We start from the raw sequence: 22,002 nt of genomic DNA on the forward strand, positions 1-22,002 counted from the left end.
GGTAAAGTGGTATGCTACACATAGGAAGTGGCTACTTGGCTGGCAGAGTGCCTTTTTATGATATAAAAAGCCTTACAGAACAGGAAGATAAAATTACATTGTACTAGTTAATGGCAAGGGTATTTATGATAATGCTCCAGAACTAGTTAAAATTATTAGCAGTAATAAGGTGAATGTAGTTCTAGGAACAGAAAACAGCTTGAATTCAGAAGTGACTAAAGCAGCAAAATTTTAAATTCTGATTATAACATATACTACAAGTGTAGGGTGGTAACAACTGTTGGTGGCACATTTACTGCAAGAAAGGACTGTCATGCAATTACAGATTCCAGGAAAGAAATAACTTTCATAAATTTATTTTTAAATTGTGTCTTCAACAAAGCGAAATAAAGTGTATCACAAATGTAATAATAAATCTACTGCTTCAACTTTTAACATAAAGAGATTAGTGAAACAAAACAGTTAAAGTATAAAATGGAAAATGAAAAATAATTCAGTTACACAAGGGGCACCATAGAAACTAATATATGATATTTTGGTTAATACACAACTATTTTGAGTCAACAACTTTTTTCCGATGTAATGCATTAATAAAAACTGTGATTAAGAACTACTGGTAAATCAGTTGTCTGCAATGTAACCAACCTCGTATCTGCATGGTCCCACACTGGTGATGATTGCTTGCACTCACTCATGCTGCGCACATGACGTGGTGGTCGCCAATGAGGAAGTGTTTGCGATTTCTGCTGCGGAATATTTGTTGGCTTGCTTGTCCTTGGTCCACTGCTTCCTAATATGAGAATTACGTTAAACATCATATTTTGAAAACATTATTCAAAATAAGAATCATGGTCCAAAACTATATTTTGTACATAGTAACCTGAGCTGTCATTCCAAGACAATACTGCAGCTTCATCTTCACTTATTTCATCATCATCGATGAAAAAGTTCTTTTGGCAATCCATATCCACAGCACTACTAGAGGTGGAAACAGAATCAGCTTCACTAGATGAGCAAAGATCAATATCTATCTGCTCTTCAATAACTGGCCACCGTTCATGCCTGTCATGTCTTACACTAAGCCAACCTAAAATTTAAAGTGGTGTCAGTTACAGAAAAAGAAATGTAATTGTGTAAAGTATCCTACAAAAATAATAAAAATTAAATAATGGGAGAATACAAAGAGAAAAAAAAGATTTCTTTTGCTGTGAAGTGAAATCTGTCTGTCATGTTTAGATGCATACCACGTCTACCTTGCTCACTCCAGTCATCATCCACAAACATGCCTGCTAACCAGACAAATAATGAACCTATCTGAGTTGGGCACTGAGCACAATGATTCTTTCACTAATTATAATCTACATAGAATTAATTAGGAATTATTGAAAAATAACAATTAATGAAAGAGATTTCCTACGAAAATGAATTTACAATACAAAATTAACAACAGTAAGTTGCATACTGCACCACCCTTTGTGGCATATAAACAATGAAAGGAGTAAAGGTAAGCACTCATCATACTGCACATGTATGGCAGTGGTGGCCACAAAGGTTTCAAGATTTCAATACACTTTTTCAGAACTGATTTCCTATGGCTTCTTATGGCTGATTGCCAGTTAACTGAAAATATGTGTCCCTTGGATAATGAACATCTTTCTGGACAAAAGTGACTTTGAATCTTTAGGTGGATTGTTCTCATTTTCGGTATTACGAGGGTGGTTTGAACAGTTCTCGGAATGGAATAGAAAAAAAGGACTTACATCACTGAAACGTTATTTTATTTTTCAATGTAGTCTTATTGGGAATGGATCTTTTTCCCTTACTGGGCCTCGAAATACATGACTCGTGCCAGGCCGTCCAGTCGTCGTTGGCAGGCAATCACTTGCAGCAGCTTCTGGATGACCTCCCAGATGTGTTCTCTCCCACATCTCAGAGGGTCTCCAGGTTCGAAGCCCACATCAAATTCCTTCCCTCGGCGGTTCTGAAGTTCCACAAGGCTTCCTCAGTACCATCTGCTCTCCGTGATAAACTACAGCAGGAGCTTTATTGCCTAGAGGATGGGAGCTTCCTGACCCCATTCCACCATAGTCATTGGGCAACACCCTTTGAGATCCTTGAGAAGCCAAATGGATCTCTTCACGTTTGTGGGGATTTTAAGGCCACTGTCAACGCTCAGTGAGTTATTGACCCCTATTCCATACCCAAGGTTGATGACAACCTGTCCAGGTTGGCTGGTGGAAAGGTGTTCGTCAAAATTCACCTGCGGGATGCCTACCTCCAGTTGCCTTTGGACAACTCGCCGAAAACGATTTTGGTAGTCAATACCCCTTTTGGGCTCTTCGGTTAGAACTGCCTTCTGTTTGGGGTCATCAGTGCTCCAGCCATCTTCCAGCACTATTTGGAAACGTTGACAAGAGATATCCTGGGGGTTTGGCTAACTAGCTCGATGACATCTTAGTCAGTGGCGGCTCCAACCTGGACTTGGCCTGGAACCTCCGGCAGCTCTTCCATGTTCTTCAGGGTGCCGGCTTACATTGCAACAAGGAGAAATCTGTTTTTCTTGTTCCTCAGGTGACCTACCTCAGGCACGTTTTGGGCACTAATGGCATTCGACTGTTGCCCCAGATGTCAAGGCTATTCAGCAGCTGCCACCCCCGTACGACATCTCCCAGCTCAAGTCAGTTCTGTGTCAACTCAACTACTACTGCCATTTTATCCCACATGCCACGGCTCTGGTGGAACCCATTCACTGCCTCCTCCGTAAGAAGATTACCTGGGACCGGTCACCGGCTTGTGATAGTGTGTTCCGCTGTTTGAAGTCTTCTCACCTGATGCCAGTTTGCCTGGTCCCTTATGATCCCGCCAAGACTCTCACCTTGGCTGACGTACCACACAACATCTTGTCTCACATCATCAACAGAGTCGAGTGCCCGGTGGCCTTCATCTCCAAAACGCTATCCCTGGATCAGAATTAACTACAAACAAATTGAGGAGGCGGCCTTGGCCAGCATCTTTGAGTTTAAGAAATTCCACAATTTCATCTACAGCTGTTGCTTCACCTCATACACTGATCACAAGCCTCTGGTCTCATTGTTTGGTGCTACATCCGCCATCCCTATGAGGACTGCTCGCAGTCTCCAGTGCTGGACATTGTTCCTCGTGGAATATTCGTACAACACTCGTTTTCGAGCCACAGCTCTCCACGTAAACACGGATCTTCTCTCTTGCCTCCCAGTGGGTGCCAACCATGAGTTCGATGCTGACCTAGTTGCCGGTTTCCCCCAGGACGCCGCCGCTGCTGAGGTAGTAGTTGATTTGCAGATGGATGCCAATCTAGCTGCACTGCACATGACTCGACGCTCCACGTTCAGCATGGGTGGATGTCCGACCATCATCAGTTCCAGCAGCCGGAAGTCCAGGCCGACTGGCACTGCTGCCACGACCTGTCTGTCAGAGATAGGGTCCTCCCCATCTTGGGTGATAATGATCGTTGGCAGGTTGTGCTGGCGCCATCCCTCCAACAGTGGGCCTTGGAGCACCTGCACGTTGGTCATTTGGGGATTGTCCTGACGAAATGGCTTGCCCGGCAGCATGTCTACTAGACGGGGGGTGGACGCCAGCCATCACCTGAATCAACTGTTCAGGATGGGTCATCTCCAGCTGAAAAACTTCATGGCCGCCCTCATTGGTACCCCTTGTCTCTGCTGTTTCCATCTTCTCTCCGCCCAGCTTCTCTGCTTTTGGCAAGGCCCCACTTTTCTCTGCAGGATCCAGTCTGGGCGATGGTGTTTATACGGAATTGTCCCTGGCGGGTCCCTGCCAGGGTCTCACACTCATCAGCCAAGCTATGGCGCCAGTCACCTTCAACAAACACCAGCACGGTGTGCCGGAAGCACACCAAGCAACTTCACCCCTGGTGTGGTCCGCACCCGGCTCCTTTGCCATCTCCACGGCCGTCGGCCCTTGGGGATGACGGTGCTTCTCTTCCCGCCCAACTGCCACAATCGCCAGTCACACCCCAGGTGGACCCTCTGGCACTGGTCCCTATGCCCATGGAGGTGGATCGTGGATCGTGTGCCGGTGCCTGTGCCTGTGCCTGCCCTGGTCTGGTCTCCTGTGGCCGATGGCCCCAGAGCCCAATGTCGAGATGAGCCTTCCACTCACCCCTTGGGAGTTGGGGGAGGGAGAGGGGGGGGGGAGCGAAATCTGCTGTGGCTGCCCACTTCATACATTGTAATGCCTACTGCATCGGCATCCTACTTCACGTCCATCCAACATGGGATACCTAAATCACAGGGCCTATATTCACCAGGAAAACCAACGTCTGTGTTATCAAGATAAATATTTACCAGTAGTCACAACACAACAAACACCAGGTCCACACCAACGGTTGCCAGGGATCACTATCCATTCACGGAGCCTGCAGAACAGCTTCACCACAGATTGCAGCTTGGGCAGAAACTACTTTGATATGCCAGGCACGTGAGCGCACTTAGTTTCAGCAGATACATCTGCCAAACTGGCTTTATAGGGTGGTGCACTGCTAGCAAAGGGCAGTTCACTGCACCGCTTGGAAGTATACAGAGCTGGCAGCCACTGCCAGACGCCTCTTCTAGCTGGCTGATCTCTTGCAGATGGACTTGGAATAGTCGATCAACATCTTGACATTTAAGACTTGTTTATTGTGATTGCTCCCCGTGAACAGTCAGGTCTTTTTTATTATTATTTGTTATTTTATATTTGTGACAATCCCCAGTTGGGATAAAGTCTGTTGTTATTTTGGAGACTGTATTATTGTTTTGATGAGTCCAATAAATTGTTTCTGGAGTTGTGTTTTCTGCATTTCTATTTTGCTAGCGCAGATACTTCAGAATATGAACAGCATTTTTGGTGTACCTCAGAGTCCTGGTCTCCCTCATCACTTTAATCTTCCCTTTTCCTGATGGAAACAGTGGCAAATCAACCGATAAATATTCCTTTTAATAATTTCCAGTACTGCTATGAGGAGCACAAAGAACATCGCTGGTGCTATTTTGCTTCTGAAGATAACCTTTATCTTTTAATTAAGATGAGAGTTACATTTAACCAAATATTGTACAATTCCAAAGATACAAAAATAAAAGTAAGATTTTAAATAAAAATGTATCCTTTAGTTGTTATACACAACTGCTCAATATAAAAGTATAAACAGCATTTACCTGCTTTTCGTAGTTCATTAGCTCCATGAAATGTTGTTGCAATCAGTCCCAAAACATAGACAGCTGTACCACGAATTGAGTAAACGTCAGAAGTTTCTGCTATTTTAACTATTGCTTGCACAACACCTTCCTCTGATAGAAGTGATAATCCAGATACTGACGTGGCTACATGTCCACATACCCACAATGCTGCTTTCAACTCCAAGATTTCTTTCTCAGTACTGCAATTCTGCACGTGAACAATCTGCATGAAAAATTGATTGGAAAATTAAATACATTCATACAGGTGATACACCACAGTTTTTACATATATCTGCCATGATCAGAGAACTATGTTAACATGCCAGTATAGTAAAGTGACTGACTTTCCTGCAGAGAGAGAGAGAGAGAGAGAGAGAGAGAGAGAGAGAGAGAGAGAGAGAGAGAGAGAGAGAGAGATTACATAAAATTATTATTTTAACTCCAACTACCATGGAAAATAGAGTGAACGAAACAAGGTGAAGAATTAGTTCAGCATTTCATCACCAAGCAGATGCTCAGTGAAGGGAGTGGGGGTGGTGGTGGGAGTTCGAGAATGGATATAATGGAATTAATTTTAATGCCACTCACTGGCACCTGGTACACAAGTACAAAATATTAATGTGAAGTGTAACTGATTGAAGTATACCCATAAGAGAGCCCTGTCAGAAATTACTTAGATTTTTTTTTTTATGTCCAATATTTCCTGATGGTTCGTGGAAGCTTGTCTCAAGTGATTGACAACATCCTTAAATTTCAATAAAATTCTTACGTGTGTATGGGGCCACATCAAATGTAATAAAAGTACCAACATTTTAGCTCCTATTTAGGCATTCTTCATCTGAGTGACAGTACTTTGTAGTATCGGCTGTGTGTATGGTATCTGAAAGTGGCTGGTGTTCTGGAATACCATGTTTTGACTGGGTGACAGAATCAAGGGGGTAGATATTTGATATTAATTTTTATTGGTTGTAACTGGCATATCAAGTGAAAGTGGCCTTCATGACATAGTAGGCAGTGGCACCCGAGCGTAACCGATTTCTGTAGCCTGCACTGGCGATATTTTACAGTGTATGTTGGGACAATTCTGCAGACACAGTCAGCCTGTAGTGACTGCACTAACTGGCAACCAAGATGGCAAGTGTTTGTGGTCTTACTCTCAGCTCATTTAGGACAGCCATTTTGATATCTCAACAATTCTGCTGCCTAACTAGAGCAATGGTTTCTTTAAATTGTACGGTCTCAGAGCACCTGTCTTCCCTTTACACAACTGTTGATTTGGGATGCTGATATGCCTATGTGTGTTGTTAATGCTCATCAGTGTGTGTGTGTGTTGAAAGGACATCTCATCACACCAATACAGACCAGTCCACAATCATAGCTAAGCTGCCCCTGGTATGTAAAACTCGTTCACGGTATCGTCAGTGGAATCCAGAAAGTCCCTTACCTCATTGTTGCTGTAGTAGGCGGGTTTCATTCTCTCTCAGCACAGAATCTTTTCCACACTATCACTAATGCCTCGTTCATATCAAAGGCAGGAGATTTGTCATGGTGGTGCTTGCTGCGTCCTCTTGATCTTGTGTCCCCCTTGTTCCATAGCTTTTTTTTTTTTTATGGTACCCTTGCTATGGGCATTTGCCCTGAAAGTGGATTGTAGCTTAGAGAGTTTGCCCTCTAGGTTGTCAGTATTGCTGACTCAGTAAACCCCTGTTTGTAGTAACCAATACACAAAACCAATTCAGATAACCACGTATATGGTTTTGTTCATAAACCTCTGAACAACAATGGAAATAAACATCTCATGAACGCACATGTAACAAGGCACAGAACAACTGATGTGAGCGGTACAACTGGATAACATAGAGGGGATCACTCAGGCCTGCTCCGCAGATATATATGCGCGAGTTGCCAACAGACTGTGCAATGGAGACTGTACCACGTGCACTCCCTCCCATGGGCAGCCTATAGTGGTCGGGCGATCTGATACAGTTGGCGGATGATTCAAGCACATATGCACAGTAACACCACACTCACTGTACTTACACTCATATGCACTAGAAGCAAGATACACAGAACACCTCTCCCTTGTGTGAACTGGGCATCCAGTCAACGGAGGAGATGCCAGCTGCCCGATGAGAGAGACATCCATTGGATATGGAGTGGCAGCAACCGATACCGATGGAGGGGGCAGGACATTGTGCCGGGCATGCACTGGAGAATAAGGCTAGAAAGTGCAGGACGCGGGCATGCCCGAGGGCAGTGGGCCCGCACGGCGACTGTCAACAGCACTGGACCAGAGGTTGCCATCACCTTCTCCGAGTTGTCATCAGCAGGCAGGTCAAAGTGTGTAGCAGATGAGGCTGGACCCACCAGTGACAATGGCTGTGGCGATGATGGTGATGATGAGGGGCCAGGTGAGGTACCCTGACCAGAACAACAGACGGCTACAACTGATCCGAGGCTGGAAGAACCCCAAGCCGCCACTCATGGAGGGTAGCAGGAAAGGCTGTGGTGACAGAGGCCGCACCCACAAACCAGAAGCTTCTGGTGGTGAATTGACGAGCAACTGAACAAAGTGGTGCGCCACCAGCCCGTCAGCCATATGGGCATCTTAAAGATGTTGTCTCTGGTAGTGGACAACAGTGCCTGGTATCCACTTGGGCTGGCGACCAAACCCTTACCTCCACACCGGTGATTCAGGAGCAAAGCAGTCAGATGAACCCAACCAAGGCAGGTGCAGCACAGGCTGCAGAAGGTATAGGAGTCTGTATGCTTGCTAGCCGTGAAGCAACTCAGCTGAGCTCCACTCTCCTATCGGTGTGAAGCAATAGTTGCTCAGAAAACAGAAGGACATCATTCCACAAAGAATCCACAACTTCTTCATTTGTGACTTGAATGTACCCACTAGACACTCTGCCTCACCATTTGATTGAGGCTGGAATGGTGGAGCCATAACATGACTTATGTCGCGATGAGAACAAAACAATTCAAAGGTGTGTGATATGAACTGGGAGCCATTATTGGAAACCAAGATACAAGGCAACCCCTTAATAGGAAAATCTCTTAAAAGCATATGAATTGTGACCTCAGCATGGTTGATACGCACCAGAGAATGTAAAGAAACCGTTAAAATGCATCCACAACCAAGAGCCAATAGGAAATCAAGAAAAGACCCACAATGCGTTCGCATGGATACAGGGGAGCAGGCCAGGGAGACAGAGATGCCCTGGGAGCTGCCTGTTGTTGGGCACACTGTTCACAAGTTGCCTCAAAACTGACAATTTTGCCAACAATCCCTGGGCAAAAAAGCATGTCTCCTAGCTAAAAGTTTAATGCTCCCCAATGGCTCTGCTGAAGAAGGCATAGAACCTCGCACCATAATGCAGTGGATATGACTACTCTGGGAGAGAGGTTGTCTGTGGACAACAGCAAAACACTGTCAAAAACAGAGAGGTTATCCTATAAGGAAAAATAGTTGCACAGGTTGTTCAAAGCACGACCGAGCAGTGTATCTGGCCAGTCCTGTTGAACAAACTGAACCACCTGGTGGAGAACCAGCAGCTGCTATGCGCAAGCTCGTAATTTGTAAACCCTCGACCACATCCTGCATTTCAATATTGAGATGGAAACAAAGCAAATCTTGAAGATCAAAGTTGGAATCAGAATCCACAGGAAGATGGGACAAGATGTCCACACTGGCACGTTTAGATGTAGGTTGAAAACGGATTTTGTAATTGTAGCAAGACAAGAACAACACCCAGCATTGTAGGTGGTGTGTTGGCTTTTCAGGCACGGAAGTGTGAGGATTAAACAAGAAAACCAAGAGTTTATGTTCAGTAATAATGTGAAACCTGGAGAGAACAAAAAAATCCCCCCAGAGCATAGACTATGACAAGAGCCTCTTTTTCCACGTGAGAGTAAGGATGTTGGGCCAAAGTGAGAGATTTACACGGGAACACGATAGGTCGTTCAGAGCCATCACCATCACCGTGCACTAATGTGAGGCATCAGTCACCAAAACTATGTGCTGATCTAGAGAGAATGTAGTTTAATAATAGTCCCAGAATAGTTTGGATTTGAACATGTGAAAAGCATGTTCACAATCCGGGCTCCAGCAAAAAGGTACATTCTTGCGTAACAAATCATGCAACAGGTGGACCAATGTGGCTGCTCCCGGCAGGGATTTATTGTAGTAGGTTATCTTTCCTAGGAAGGCCTGAAGCTCCTTTGTGGATGAGGAGCGAGGCACAGATGTAACAGCAGAGATGTGGTCTGGCCCCATCCCACTGGACCTTGAACCCCAAATAAACAATAAAAGGTTGAAAAAACTGAGATTTTGCAACAGTACACCATAAGCCTGCAGACTGTAAGACAGGTAACAAAGTGAGCAAATTTTTCAACTGGTTGGTTGTGGAGGAGCCTGTCACAACATCATACAGATAATTACACAACCCAGGACAGGCATAATCAGTTGCTCTAAAAATCACTTGAAATAGCAGGGGCACTAGCCATACCAAAAGGAAGGCACAAATGTTGCCAGAGACCAAAAGGAGCATTCAAAACCAGAACTCGCCAGGACTCTTTGTCCAAAGGGCTCTGCAGATATGCTTCATACAAATCAATTTTAGAAAAATACTGGCCACCCTACATTTGCCAATAGGTCCTTCCATCATCGAAGAGGATACGCATCCATGATCGACTGCACGCTGATGCTAGTACTGAAGTTGCCGAAGAGGTGAAGTTTCCCCAACGGCTTCCAACTACAACCAGTAGACACAACCATTCACTAGTCATAACAGGTTGCGCCACCATTACTGACTGAAGTCTGTCCAATTCTGCTTACACTTGATCTTTCAGGGCAATAGGAATAGAATACACATGACAAATATGAGGCCGAGCTGTGGATTTCAAAGAAATATGAGCAAAAAAATTCATAGTGCACCCTATACTTTCCAAAAACAAGTTTGAAAACTCCTCACACAGTGTTTCTAAATGAGAATAAGATACCTGATCAGACAAAAAGGGAACTTCGTTGGTGATAGAAAATCCAAATGCCTGAAATGCATCCATCTCAACCCCGGTATCAGCAATGTGGCAAGCATTACAATTGGCCCAGCACTTAGAGCATGTCGATTGTTTGTGCTGGACAAAACAGAAGAGAAAAGACGGAAACAGAGACTTTTGATGCTGGTGCTGTGACGGTCATGGATGCTTGGGCCAGCCTTGGGCTGCTCAGCACTGGGCCCAACATGTTTACCACCACCACTGCTGCTTTCTCATGCAAGCTATCTGTCATCCTAGTGGGCATCTTTTGACACTACTTCCACATTGACCAACTTTTCAATTTGGTCACCCGCTATTCCAGAAACTTCCCCAACTCATGTGGCTAGGACATGGGTTCGTTTGCGGAGTTCTTGTAATGAGGCAAGCTGACACAGTAATTGATACATACTAAGGTGAATCTGTGAGTGGAAGGAGGCTTTGCACAAATCTGAGTCTGTCACACTGACAGCCAGAAAATGCTGTCCTAGTTTTTTTTGTAAGCTTCCCAATCCACAGCTGAATCATCATATGGAGGAAAACTGGGTGGATGTTAATGGAAGCCGACAAAGTAGTCACTGCCGAAGTAAGCTGTTCAATCAGGGCTGGTAGCACAGCATCCATAATGACTAATTTAACAGAACTGTACATAAAGACTGCAAATACGGAAACTATTCCAAACTCATTGCCAGTCATGTAGTAACTAAGTAATACACAAAACTGATCCATGTAACACAAATATAGCTTTATTCATAAACCTCTGAAAACAATAACAGTAATCAGCTACTCATGAATCCACACATAACAAGACACAGAACAACAGATGTGAGTGATATAACTAGATCAAAACAGAGAGGGTCAGTCAGCGCCACTCTGCACACATATATATACATGCGAGTCACCAGCAGATGGTGCAGTGGAGACCGCGCCACATGCCCACCTCCTACAGGTAGTCTCCAGCGGCCTACCCATGCTGATACAGTTGGCACCTGATTTGAGCACACGTGCATGGGGACCCCACACTTGGTGCACAATCACTCACATGCACTAGCAGCAAGATACAAGTGTGTCATAAATATATGAATCACCAAGATAATCTGATTTGGTGTGATAATGAGACAGACTGTTCAGGTATCTTTCCACGCTTTTTGGCTTTCTGAACAAACTGCATCTAAATTACTTGTCAAATTTCCTACTGACTACCACCCTCAGAAAATGTGGCATACTGTCCTTTTCAATTTCCACCATGAAGCTTCCATCAACAGGTCTCCAGTTATTGGTGAGAGAAGGGAGTGCCCCTTACCACAGCATTTCTCTGTTCACAAAAGTTGCCTTTCCACTTCAAGTTAGTGGTCATCAGGCATTCCCACATGAGGTAACATGTATTCAGTGTAATGTGCTCTTGTAAAATATTCATTACATCCTGTACTGGTATATCATTAATCAAGGATTTGTCATTGAAGTTCATCATTAAGGAGCAAAATTGGTAGCCCCTTTAAGTGCATGATGAAATGTATAGAGTCCTGAGCATATGATTCTGTATGACTCATCAGATTTCTCAGTTTGTTCTTTAAGAATTTTGTTGGCAGGTATGTAGGCAAATTAACAAAATTAACTACAGGCCTTAAGGGGTGTGCTTCCTTGGGTACCTTTAGGTACTACATAGATCCTCAGTGCTTGATGGATGACCATTCTTGCTGTGCCATAGTGTAATCTCGAGTTTCTAACTAAAGTATGTGTCTGCCTAATTATTTTGGGAGTAGCGTCGCACTTAAGTTCATAATCACAGATGTTTTAGCCTTGCCAGCTTGTAACAGTATAAAATTCCTATGTTATAACATGGCATGGCATTCTTCCTTTGAGATATTAGCTTATGCTGGCTTTGCACATGGCACAGTATGGATTGTCTCATGACTGATGTACTCTGCTTCTATCTGGTGCCCTGGGTAGGTCATGAAGCGAGATATCTAACAACACTATTACTTCATATGTGCGTACCCATTTTGGAGTCCCTACGAACTTGAGCCCTTTGGGTACCACTTGTGCAGCTGGTTCATTTGAACAGGTTCACAAGCATCCAGATGTGTTGATGATGGGCATTTCATTGCGAGCATGTGGTGACAGTCAGGTCAATTTTGGCTTTTGGTGGCCAGACACAGTTGTATTTGATACGTTGGTTTGGAACTATGTCAGTCTGCTGATCTTCTCGCAGTCTATTCTCATCGGTTTGCTACCTAACAATACATGCAGGATCATCAATCTTCTGTTAGTACCATCGAGCCTACTGTGAAAATGGTGAATTCTGTCATGCAGCAGGGCTCAGTCTGCCCACTGGCAATGATTATTGCTTTGGTGGAACAGAGGCTGATGCATATCCCTAGAAACTTAGCTATTAATTGAAATCTTGATACCTCTTCAGAAATGCAAGATTTTTTTCCCCTTAGTGCTTTTAACTTAAATGTGACATTGTGCAATACCTATCCAGACAGGTTAGTCTTTAGCACCCAAAGTTCATTCCAATACAATTCATTTAAATGTGTGACAGTGTCGTGTGATTAAACACTATTATATTTTGGCTGATATTCCTCGCTGTCTTCATAAAGGTGACAGACTGTAGTTTCTAGTTACTGCTTTAAAAAATATATAATATTTAAAATTTGCTGGGTGTTCTGGCATACAAAGGAACAATAGATGCTTACTGCTGGGGATATTTAATACTGTGACTTCTCCAACATGAAATCACAATGGGTGTTACAACCTCTCACTGTCTTGGTTGCCAGTTGTTATAGACAAGTAGGCTGATCTTGCTTACCGAGATTGCCTCACCACATGGCATAAACACCACACTGCTGCAGCAGGAAGCACCGACAGGTGTCAAGAGCCAATGGCCAATATACTATGTCAAGAGCCAATGTCGAAAACTTGTGCTGGACCATGATTCGAGCCCAGTTCTCCGGCTTCCTAGGCTGATGCACTCATCACTGGACCATCCACACACAGTGGTCATCACTACTGTGTGGACTATGCTAGCATGCCTCCCATCAGACCCAAATTCTCACTTTATCCACACACTACTAATGTAGTGTCCCTCGCCCATTATTCTCATTGCTTGCGGCTATTCACAAATTTCTTTACGAGTTCAGGCCTGGTATGCATCTTCACTGAAGTGATCATTAGCTGTCGTCACCTCAATTATATATTGTGATGTCTGTTCCTTTGGGCATGTTATTGCTCTTATGACTTCATTTCTTTTCCCATCTTCCTTAATGAGACCTAGGAGAGGCATTTCCATAGCTCACTGAGCTGTCCAAAGTTTTCTTCTGAAAAACTCTTTTAAAATAAAAAATTCACAGCCAGATGTTTGTGTGGTAAGAACACACTGTTCAAAAATAATTTTTTTATTATTTATTTATTTATTGTATTTCTAAGTTTGCTGGCATACTGGGTTTAAACTGGTTGCATTTCTTACATAATCCCTCCAACCAAGCTATGTTTGGTAGAAAATTACAGGATCTCAGATAAACATATTCATTAACAATTTTTAAACAACTTTTCAATATTATTTGTCTTGCAGTTACCCTTTGTTATGTGTATATGATAGGTATTCAATACGTACCACAAGTGGTTTTTTATTCTGAAAGCAAGTGAGTTTTATTCAGGATTCCAATACACCATACTATTCGCCACTCTTTTGGCCACAAAACTGTATTTTCCAACATAATTTCCGTTCAATCTGATGCCCTTATCTCAACTTACTGGGAGGACTTGTATATCCACATGGTATCACTATACTGGCCAATGTTGGAGGCGAGGTCTTTCTACATCAATAACCACCCCATCATAAACATACTGCTTCGCACACTTCATTTGGCCAAACAGATGAAACTCAGAAAGTGCGAGATCGGGGCTGTAGAGAGGATGGGGAAAAATAGTCCAATGAAGTTTTGTGAGCTACTCTCGGGTATACAGACTTCTGTGAGGGCTTGTGTTGTCATGGAGATTTATACGTTCATTTGCATTTTTGTGGGAATGAACACGCTGAAATCATTTCTTCAATTTCCTGAGAGTAGTACAATACTCTTCAGAGTTTATTGTTGCATCACGAAGGAGGAAATCAATCAGAATATCCCCTTCAGAGACCAAGAAGACCATTGCCCTGGCTCTACCAGCTAAAGATGTGGCTTTCAACTTTTTCTTCAGAGGAGAGGCGGTGTGCTGCCACTCCTGGCACTGTTGTTTTGTTTCTGGTTTGAAGTGAGGAATCAATGTTCCATCAAATGTGATTATGTTCACAAAAATCTGTCACGATCAGCCTTGTAATAAGCAAGAAATTCTGCAAATATGGTCCTTTGCCGCTCTTTATGACCTTCTGTTAGGCCAGGAGGAACCCAGTGGCCACACAACTTTCAGTAACGCAACTGGTGAGCTAGTGTCAGTACTACCAACAGAGACATGCAGTTATGCAACTGGGTGTTTTATTGTGATCTGTTGATCACCTCAAATGAGAGTGGCTACATGTTCCAAAATTGTAGGAGTTACAGTTGTTTGCAGGTGGCCAGCACGTGGGAGATCGGACAGGTTTGTGCAACTTTGGATGATGAGACACACCTCATCGAATGGCTCACTGTGCCTTTCTTCACAGCCAGGTCTCTGTAGATATTGTGCAACCACCTGTGAATATTTATGATACTCTAGCTTTCTGCCAAAAGAAAGTCAATTACAGCTCTCTGCTAGGAACATACCTCTATTACACACACCATTCTGAAGGCTATGTATAGCACCGCCACATATCGGAACTTCATGAAGTGGGAATCTTCCATGATGTCCCACAACAAGTTCCTGATTTTTTTCAACTGAAATTGGCTGAGGAAAAAAAGTATTGCATGACTAGTTGAACACTCCTTGTATTTGTTTTGGATAGGTTTATCTTAAGGCCCAGTTTTTCATAGCTATCTGAAAAATCCTTTATTGAGAATGCATCATATTTTTAGCTAGACCTACTGTATCACCTGCTGATCTTACATTAGTGAGTCTTTTCTCATTTATTCCAGTTCCCCTTTCCAAATGATATTGGAATTAGCCATTTCAAGAAGTGCTATAAATAGTTTCATGGATATAGAGTCACCCTGCATTACTCCTCTTCCAGTGGAAAATTCCTTCACGAGTGTTCCTATGCAGTTAGAAGCTATTGAGGTATCATGGGTGCTAACTTATACGTTTATGTATGTTATAACTTCAAGTTGAACAAATATATTTCAAGGACGACGCAATACCTGTAAGTCACAGATCAAGTAAACAGAGTAAGACGTGGATACACTTTAACAGTCAAATTGTAACTGAGTCCGAGTCTAGCGGCTGCTGGCTGGCTGGCCCCTTAGGTAGCGCTGTTGCTGCATGGCTGGCAGACAGCGCCGCATGTAGAGGACGCGCGTAACTGTGAGGTGGCACTTTGAAAGATCGACGCGTCACAACACTTCCCCCCCCCCCCCCCCCCTTGCAGTTTCTGCACAGGTCTTGTGGAGGTGGCCTGTAGATTGCTAACATCCATAGGTGGTGTTTGACCGGCCGTAATGTCTCGAGGAGGAGGCTTACAGTACAGACAGAAGTGTCCCCGATGATAACGGGTCGAGATGACGGGACACATGGGGGTCGAATCTGCTGGGGCATAGCACCAATCTGCCCATTGCGGCAAGTCCGGTTGTTATAACAGGAGACATGGGCGATGTTTTCGCGTCCGTAGGAGAAGAAGGCGAATAGAGTTGCTCCAACAGATGGTCATCTGGTTCCTGCATGGCCACGTCTCCTGTTGGCGTCAGTTCTTGTGCTGTCACCGATATGATGGTGAGAGGACTGCGTTGTGAGTAATGAGAGATTCCAGGGTCCCGAGCATCAGGTAGAGCCAAAGGTGGTGTAGCAGCATCTGGAACAGGCGTTGGTGGCACACGAGGCCGAAGCTGGTCCGAATGACGCATTGCAACACCCGTGTCCGTCTGGATTTCATACAGGCGTTGGCCACGGTGTTTTAAGATGTGGCCAGGACTCCATTTTGGCTGCCTGCCATATCCCTGTACCCATACAAGGTCGCCGGCGGTGAACCGGCCAAGCGAAGGCACCCGTGCCCGTGAGGTGGAAGGCCGCAGAAAATGAAGTAGCATGCAGAGCTGTTGGCCACGTAAGAGCTCAGCTGGGCTGTGGTCGCCCATGGGGGTGAAACGGTAAGAAGCCAGAAATTGGAGAAGTGTATTATCAGCAGCAGAAGTAGTCAGGAGTTTCCTCATCTGAACCTTAAATGTGCGGGCCAGTCGTTCAGCCTCACCATTTGACCGTGGATGGAACGGAGGAGCCGTGACATGCATGACGCTGTGACAGGCACAAAAATCCGCAAAATCAGAAGAGGTAAATTGCAGAATATTCTCAGTAATAAGAGTAGAGGGAAGGCCTTCCAAAGAGAACATCCGAGCTAGAGAATTCGTGGTTACAGAGGTGGTAGACGACGTGCAACAGACAATGAAAGGAACGTTACAGTAGGCGTCAATAATGAGAAGCCAATAAGTACCTAAAAAAGGTCCCGCAAAGTCAGCATGAATATGCTCCCAAGGCTTCTCAGGCGAAGGCCACGGTGACAAAGATGACTTTGGGGCGGCGGCCTGTGATGCACAACGGCCTCAGGCAGCGACTATGCGTGCGATTTCAGAGTTGATGCTGGGCCAGTACACATGATGGCGCAACAGAGATTTTGTGTGAGAGACACCCCAGGTAAAGGAGGCGCAATACCTAAGCCCGCAACGACGCAGGTACGACAACACGCAGCGAAGCATTGTCAGTGGAAAGGAGGATAACACCATCCCTAGCCGTGAGGGGTAATGCAAAGCATAGTAGTTCCGCAATGGATCAGAAGTTTTAGCGGACAGATGATCTGGCCAACCCTTCTGAATACAGCCTAAAACCCGGGAGAGGGTAGGGTCAGAAACCGTAGCACCCGCCAGCTGGTCCCCGGTGATGGGGAAACCATTCACAACCCGCTGCTCGAAAACATCCAGGTGGAAACACAAAAGTTCGTCCCTATCAAATGCCAGATCAGGACCCATGGGAAGGCAAGACAGTGCATCAGCATTTGCATGTTGAGCCGTCGGCCAGAAATGAATCTCATAATTGAAACGAGACAAGTAAAGAGCCCAATACTGGAGGCGGTGTTCAGCCTTGTCGGGAAATGATGATGATGCATGAAACAAGGAAACAAGTGGTTTGTGATCCGTAACAAGATGAAACTTGGATCCAGAGAAAAAACACCAAACTTATGAAGAGCATAAATAATGGCCAAAGCTTCTTTTTCAATTTGAGAATACTTTTGTTGGGCATCCGTGAGCGTTTTGGAGGCATAAGCAATGGGTTTTCAGAACAGTCAGAAAAACAGTGCACAAGGACTGCACCAACCCCGTATTGAGAGGCGTCCATGGCAAGAACAAGACGGGGCCTGTTTCAGCATAGTCTTCAATTTCTGGAAAGCCGCATCGCATGACGCGGACCAGTGAAAAGGCATGTTTTTATGCAACAGGTGATGCAACGGCTGAGCCACCGAAGCAGCAGATGGTGAAAACCTGTGATAGTATGCCATTTTCCCGAAGAAGGCCTGCAGTTCCTTAACAGATGTAGGGCGAGGAAGGGCATCGATCGCAGCGACAGTTTGCTGAAGCAGACGAATACGATCGCGAGAGAGTTGAAACACCAAGTACGTGATAGATGCCTGAAAAAATTTTGATTTCTGAAGATTACACTTAAGACCGGCAGTCTGTAAGACACAAAAAGTGTGCGGAGATTTTGAAGATGTTCTTCAGTGGTGGAGCCAGTGACAAACATGTCGTCCATATAATTTATACACCCAGGAACAGGGAGCAATAATTGTTCCAAGAATCGCTGAAAGAGAGCAGGGGAGCTGGCAACCCTGAATAGCAATAGTTGGTATGGATAGAGGCAGAAAGGCGTGTTAAGGACCAGAAACTGCCGGGAAGCAGTGTAGAGGGGAAGTTGATGACAAGCTTCTGACAGGTTAAGTTTAGAAAAATACTGGCCTCCAGCAAGTTTAGTGAACAATTCTTCAGGTCGAGGCATAGGTTTGAGCATGATATGAGCTTCAAAGTCGTTTGCACGGCCTAACCCAGGAGAAAAAAAAAGGGACGAAAATGTCATCGACAAGGAGTCCAATTGAGCATAAGGAATAGCATCAGAGACGATATTGACAGACTCACCTATGGAGAACCCAAAAACGCGAAAGGCATTGAAATCAAAAAGATTCTCCGTGTTACTATGGTTGACCACAAATATGGGAACAGTGCAAACGACAGATTTGTAAGATACCTCAGCATCAAATTGTCCCAAGAGAGAAATCTTCTGTTTATTGTAAGTCTGTAATTGCCTAGTGGCAGATGACAAGATTGGAGAACCCAACTGAAGATACGTCTCAGAATTGATGTAGTGGCCACAGAACCAGTATCCACCTGCATTCGAACATCTCGACCAAGTATTTGGACAGTGAGGATTAACTTCCCAGATAGGGAAGAAGTAGAATTGACAGACAACACACAATCAGAATCAGGGCCATGTTTATGAACATCATGTATGCGTTCGGATTTGCAAACGGATGACACATGACCCCTTTTTTTGCAGTTGTGACACACGGTCCAACATTGTGAACAATCCTCTCATGAAAGTATCATACAACATCGCGGACATGAAGGAAGTTGCCGTGGGTTTTGCTGCATTTTCTTAGAGGGTTGTTTACGGTTAGGCCGAGGCTACGCTTGGGAGCGTACTGCGGCCACGTCGGCCGGCAGGGACACACCACACGCTTCGTCAATAGCACACAGAGGTTGTATTTCCCCGACGTCACACCATGCCTCTATTTGTGCTCCAGCGGCGCGAGAAATTTCAAACAACTGAGCGATGGATAGGACGTCAACTGAAGGGCACGCTGTTTCACAGAGGAAGACTGCACTGTAGGTTCCTTCTCTAGATTGTCGCACAGATGACAAAATGGTAGATATCGAAATAGACGACAGAGGGATAGAGAAACAATTTAAATCGCTCAAAAGAGGAAAGGCCGCTGGACCTGATGGGATACCAGTTCGATTTTACACAGAGTATGTGAAGGAACTTGCCCCCCTTTCTTGCAGCGGTGTACCGTAGGTCTCTAGAAGAGCGTAGTGTTCCAAAGGATTGGAAAAGGGCACAGGTCATCCACGTTTTCAAGAAGGGACGTCAAACAGATGTGCAGAACTATAGACCTATATCTCTAACATCTATCAGTTGTATGATTTTGGAACACGTATTATGTTAGAGTATAATGACTTTTCTGGAGACTAGAAATCTACTCTATAGGAATCAGCATGGGTTTCAAAAAAGACAATCGTGTGAAACCCAGCTTGCGCTATTCGTCCATGAGACTCAGAGAGCCTTAGACATGGGTTTCCAGGTAGATGCTGTGTTTCTTGACTTCCGCAAGGCATTTGATACAGTTCCCCACAGTCGTTTAATTAACAAAGTAAGAGCATATGGACTATCAGACCAATTGTGTGATTGGATTAAAGAGTTCCTAGATAACAGAACGCAGCATGTCATTCTCAATGGAGAGAAGTCTTCCGAAGTAAGAGTGATTTCAGGTGTGCCACAGGGGAGTGTCATATGACCGTTGCTATTCACAATATACATAAATGACCTTCTGGATGACATCAGAAGTTCACCGAGGCTTTTTGCGGATGATGCTGTGGTATATCGAGAAGTTGTAACAATGGAAAATTTTACTGAAATGCAGCAGGATCTGCAGCGAATTGACACATAGTGCAGGGAATGGCAATTGAAACTCAATGTAGACAAGTGTAATGTGATGCGAATACATAGAAAGAAAGATCCCTTACCATTTAGCTACGATATAGCAGGTCAGCAACTGGAGGAAGTTAATGCCGTAAATTATCTGGGAGTACGCATTAGGAGTGATTTAAAATGGAATGATCGTATAAAGTTGATTGTCAGTAAAGCAGATGCCAGACTGAGATTCATTGGAAGAATGCTAAGGAAATGCAATCCGAAAACAAAGGAAGTAGGTTACAGTACGCTTGTTTGCCTGCTGCTTGAATACTGCTCAGCAGTGTGGGATCTGTACCAAATAGGGTTGATAGAAGAGAGAGAGAAGATCCAACGGAGAGCAGCGCACTTCATTACAGGATCATTTAGTAATCGCAAAAGCGTTATGGAGATGATAGGTAAACTCCAGTGGAAGACTCTGCAGGAGAGACGCTCAGTAGCTCGGTACGGGCTTTTGTTGAAGTTTCGAGAACATACCTTCGCCAAAGAATGAAGCAGTGTATTGCTCCCTCCTACGTATATCTCGCGAAGAGACAATGAGGATAAAATCAGAGAGATTATAGCCCACACAGAGGCATACCAACAATCCTCCTTTCCACGAACAATACAAGACTGGAATAGAAGGGAGAACCCTCCGCCACACACCGTCAGGTGGCTTGCGGAGTATGGATATGGATGTAGATGTTGCCTAACTTCTTTGTTGGGCGCCAATCGGATAATAGCATCCCGTACCATAGAATCGGCGTAGGATTCTCTGTGAACTTCAGTAACAAATTTACACTTTCTACTGAGACTGTGAAGCGCAATAGGATTGTTCGGTTGTTTTTGACAACAATAAAAGGCAACACAAGAGGCTACCACATGCATATGCTTTTGAAAATAGATGGACAGAAGTGAGCACATTTCAGCAAAGGACAATGACGCAGGATCTTTCAGAGGAGCCAATTGCAACAACAACTGAGACATTTGAGATGAAATCCATGAAAGGAACAGAGACTTATATGTTTGGTCATCCGTGACATGAAATGCCAAGAAGTGCTGTCAAAGATGTTTTTCGTAATCAGACCAGTCTTCCGCTGTCTCGTCATAAGGAGGAAAAGGAGGTACAGACAATGACGAGAGATGCCGCGACGAAATCACGAATCGCATTTGTGAGAAGCGTTTGCTGTTCTATGAGACCTTGCAACTGCTACTATTTTCAGTTACTGAAGAGAGTCACAGTTATTAAACTTTTAGAATGATTGCTCTTATCTAGCACTGTTACCTAGGCATTACAAATTTCAAACATTTTGTTGTTCAGTGATTTTGTAGAACTGGCAAAATGTCATAAGGGTGGTAAACAACAAATGAGGCTTTCTTTCAAATTTCAAATGAAAAATTATATGATTCTGAACAAAACAAATGACTTTGCATTACTGCAGTCATGCATAATGAAGATGATGGTGAAACATTCAGAAAGTATACTCTACTTAGACAAACAGACATGCTGAAGATTTATCTAAGAAATTCCTTTACATTGAGTCCTTTGTACCTGAAAATAGGAGCTCAAATGACCCCCATCCAGAAGCATTCTAAAACCAGCTTCATGTTGAGCTAACTGTCCATACAGATGCGGTGGCACATATACATCAGCAACACGTTGTTTCACATTGCTGATCCGTCGGACATAACGCCCATCTTCTCCTCGTTTATGTAAGGTAAGAGAATCATGCAGTTCGCCCTCAATGACACCAACATACCTGTTCATAAAGAGAATTAAACATTTTCTCTCTTAATGCACAAAAAATTCAATTTACACTGGATTAGCTTAGTTGAGTTGACTCAGTAACATTTTTTGCACATCTTTTGTATAGAATTTCATAATTATATGAAAAAGTACATTTGCAGA

At 44.1% G+C, this 22,002-nt stretch overlaps 1 protein-coding gene across 1 annotated transcript in view; it reads right to left on the bottom strand.

Annotated features, from left to right (window-relative positions):
• The window catches only part of LOC126298424 (rapamycin-insensitive companion of mTOR-like), a gene marked incomplete in the record, with an annotated part of 194,615 nt that overhangs the window by 84,808 nt on the left and 87,805 nt on the right, over nucleotides 1–22,002 (bottom strand). The window contains 4 exon segments of the mRNA XM_049989753.1: nucleotides 646–790; nucleotides 881–1,087; nucleotides 5,199–5,442; nucleotides 21,646–21,853. Coding sequence (XP_049845710.1) covers nucleotides 646–790; nucleotides 881–1,087; nucleotides 5,199–5,442; nucleotides 21,646–21,853 — 804 coding nt within the window.

This window comes from Schistocerca gregaria, chromosome X (assembly GCF_023897955.1).
Source record: "Schistocerca gregaria isolate iqSchGreg1 chromosome X, iqSchGreg1.2, whole genome shotgun sequence".
NCBI classification, from domain to species: Eukaryota; Metazoa; Arthropoda; class Insecta; order Orthoptera; family Acrididae; genus Schistocerca; species Schistocerca gregaria.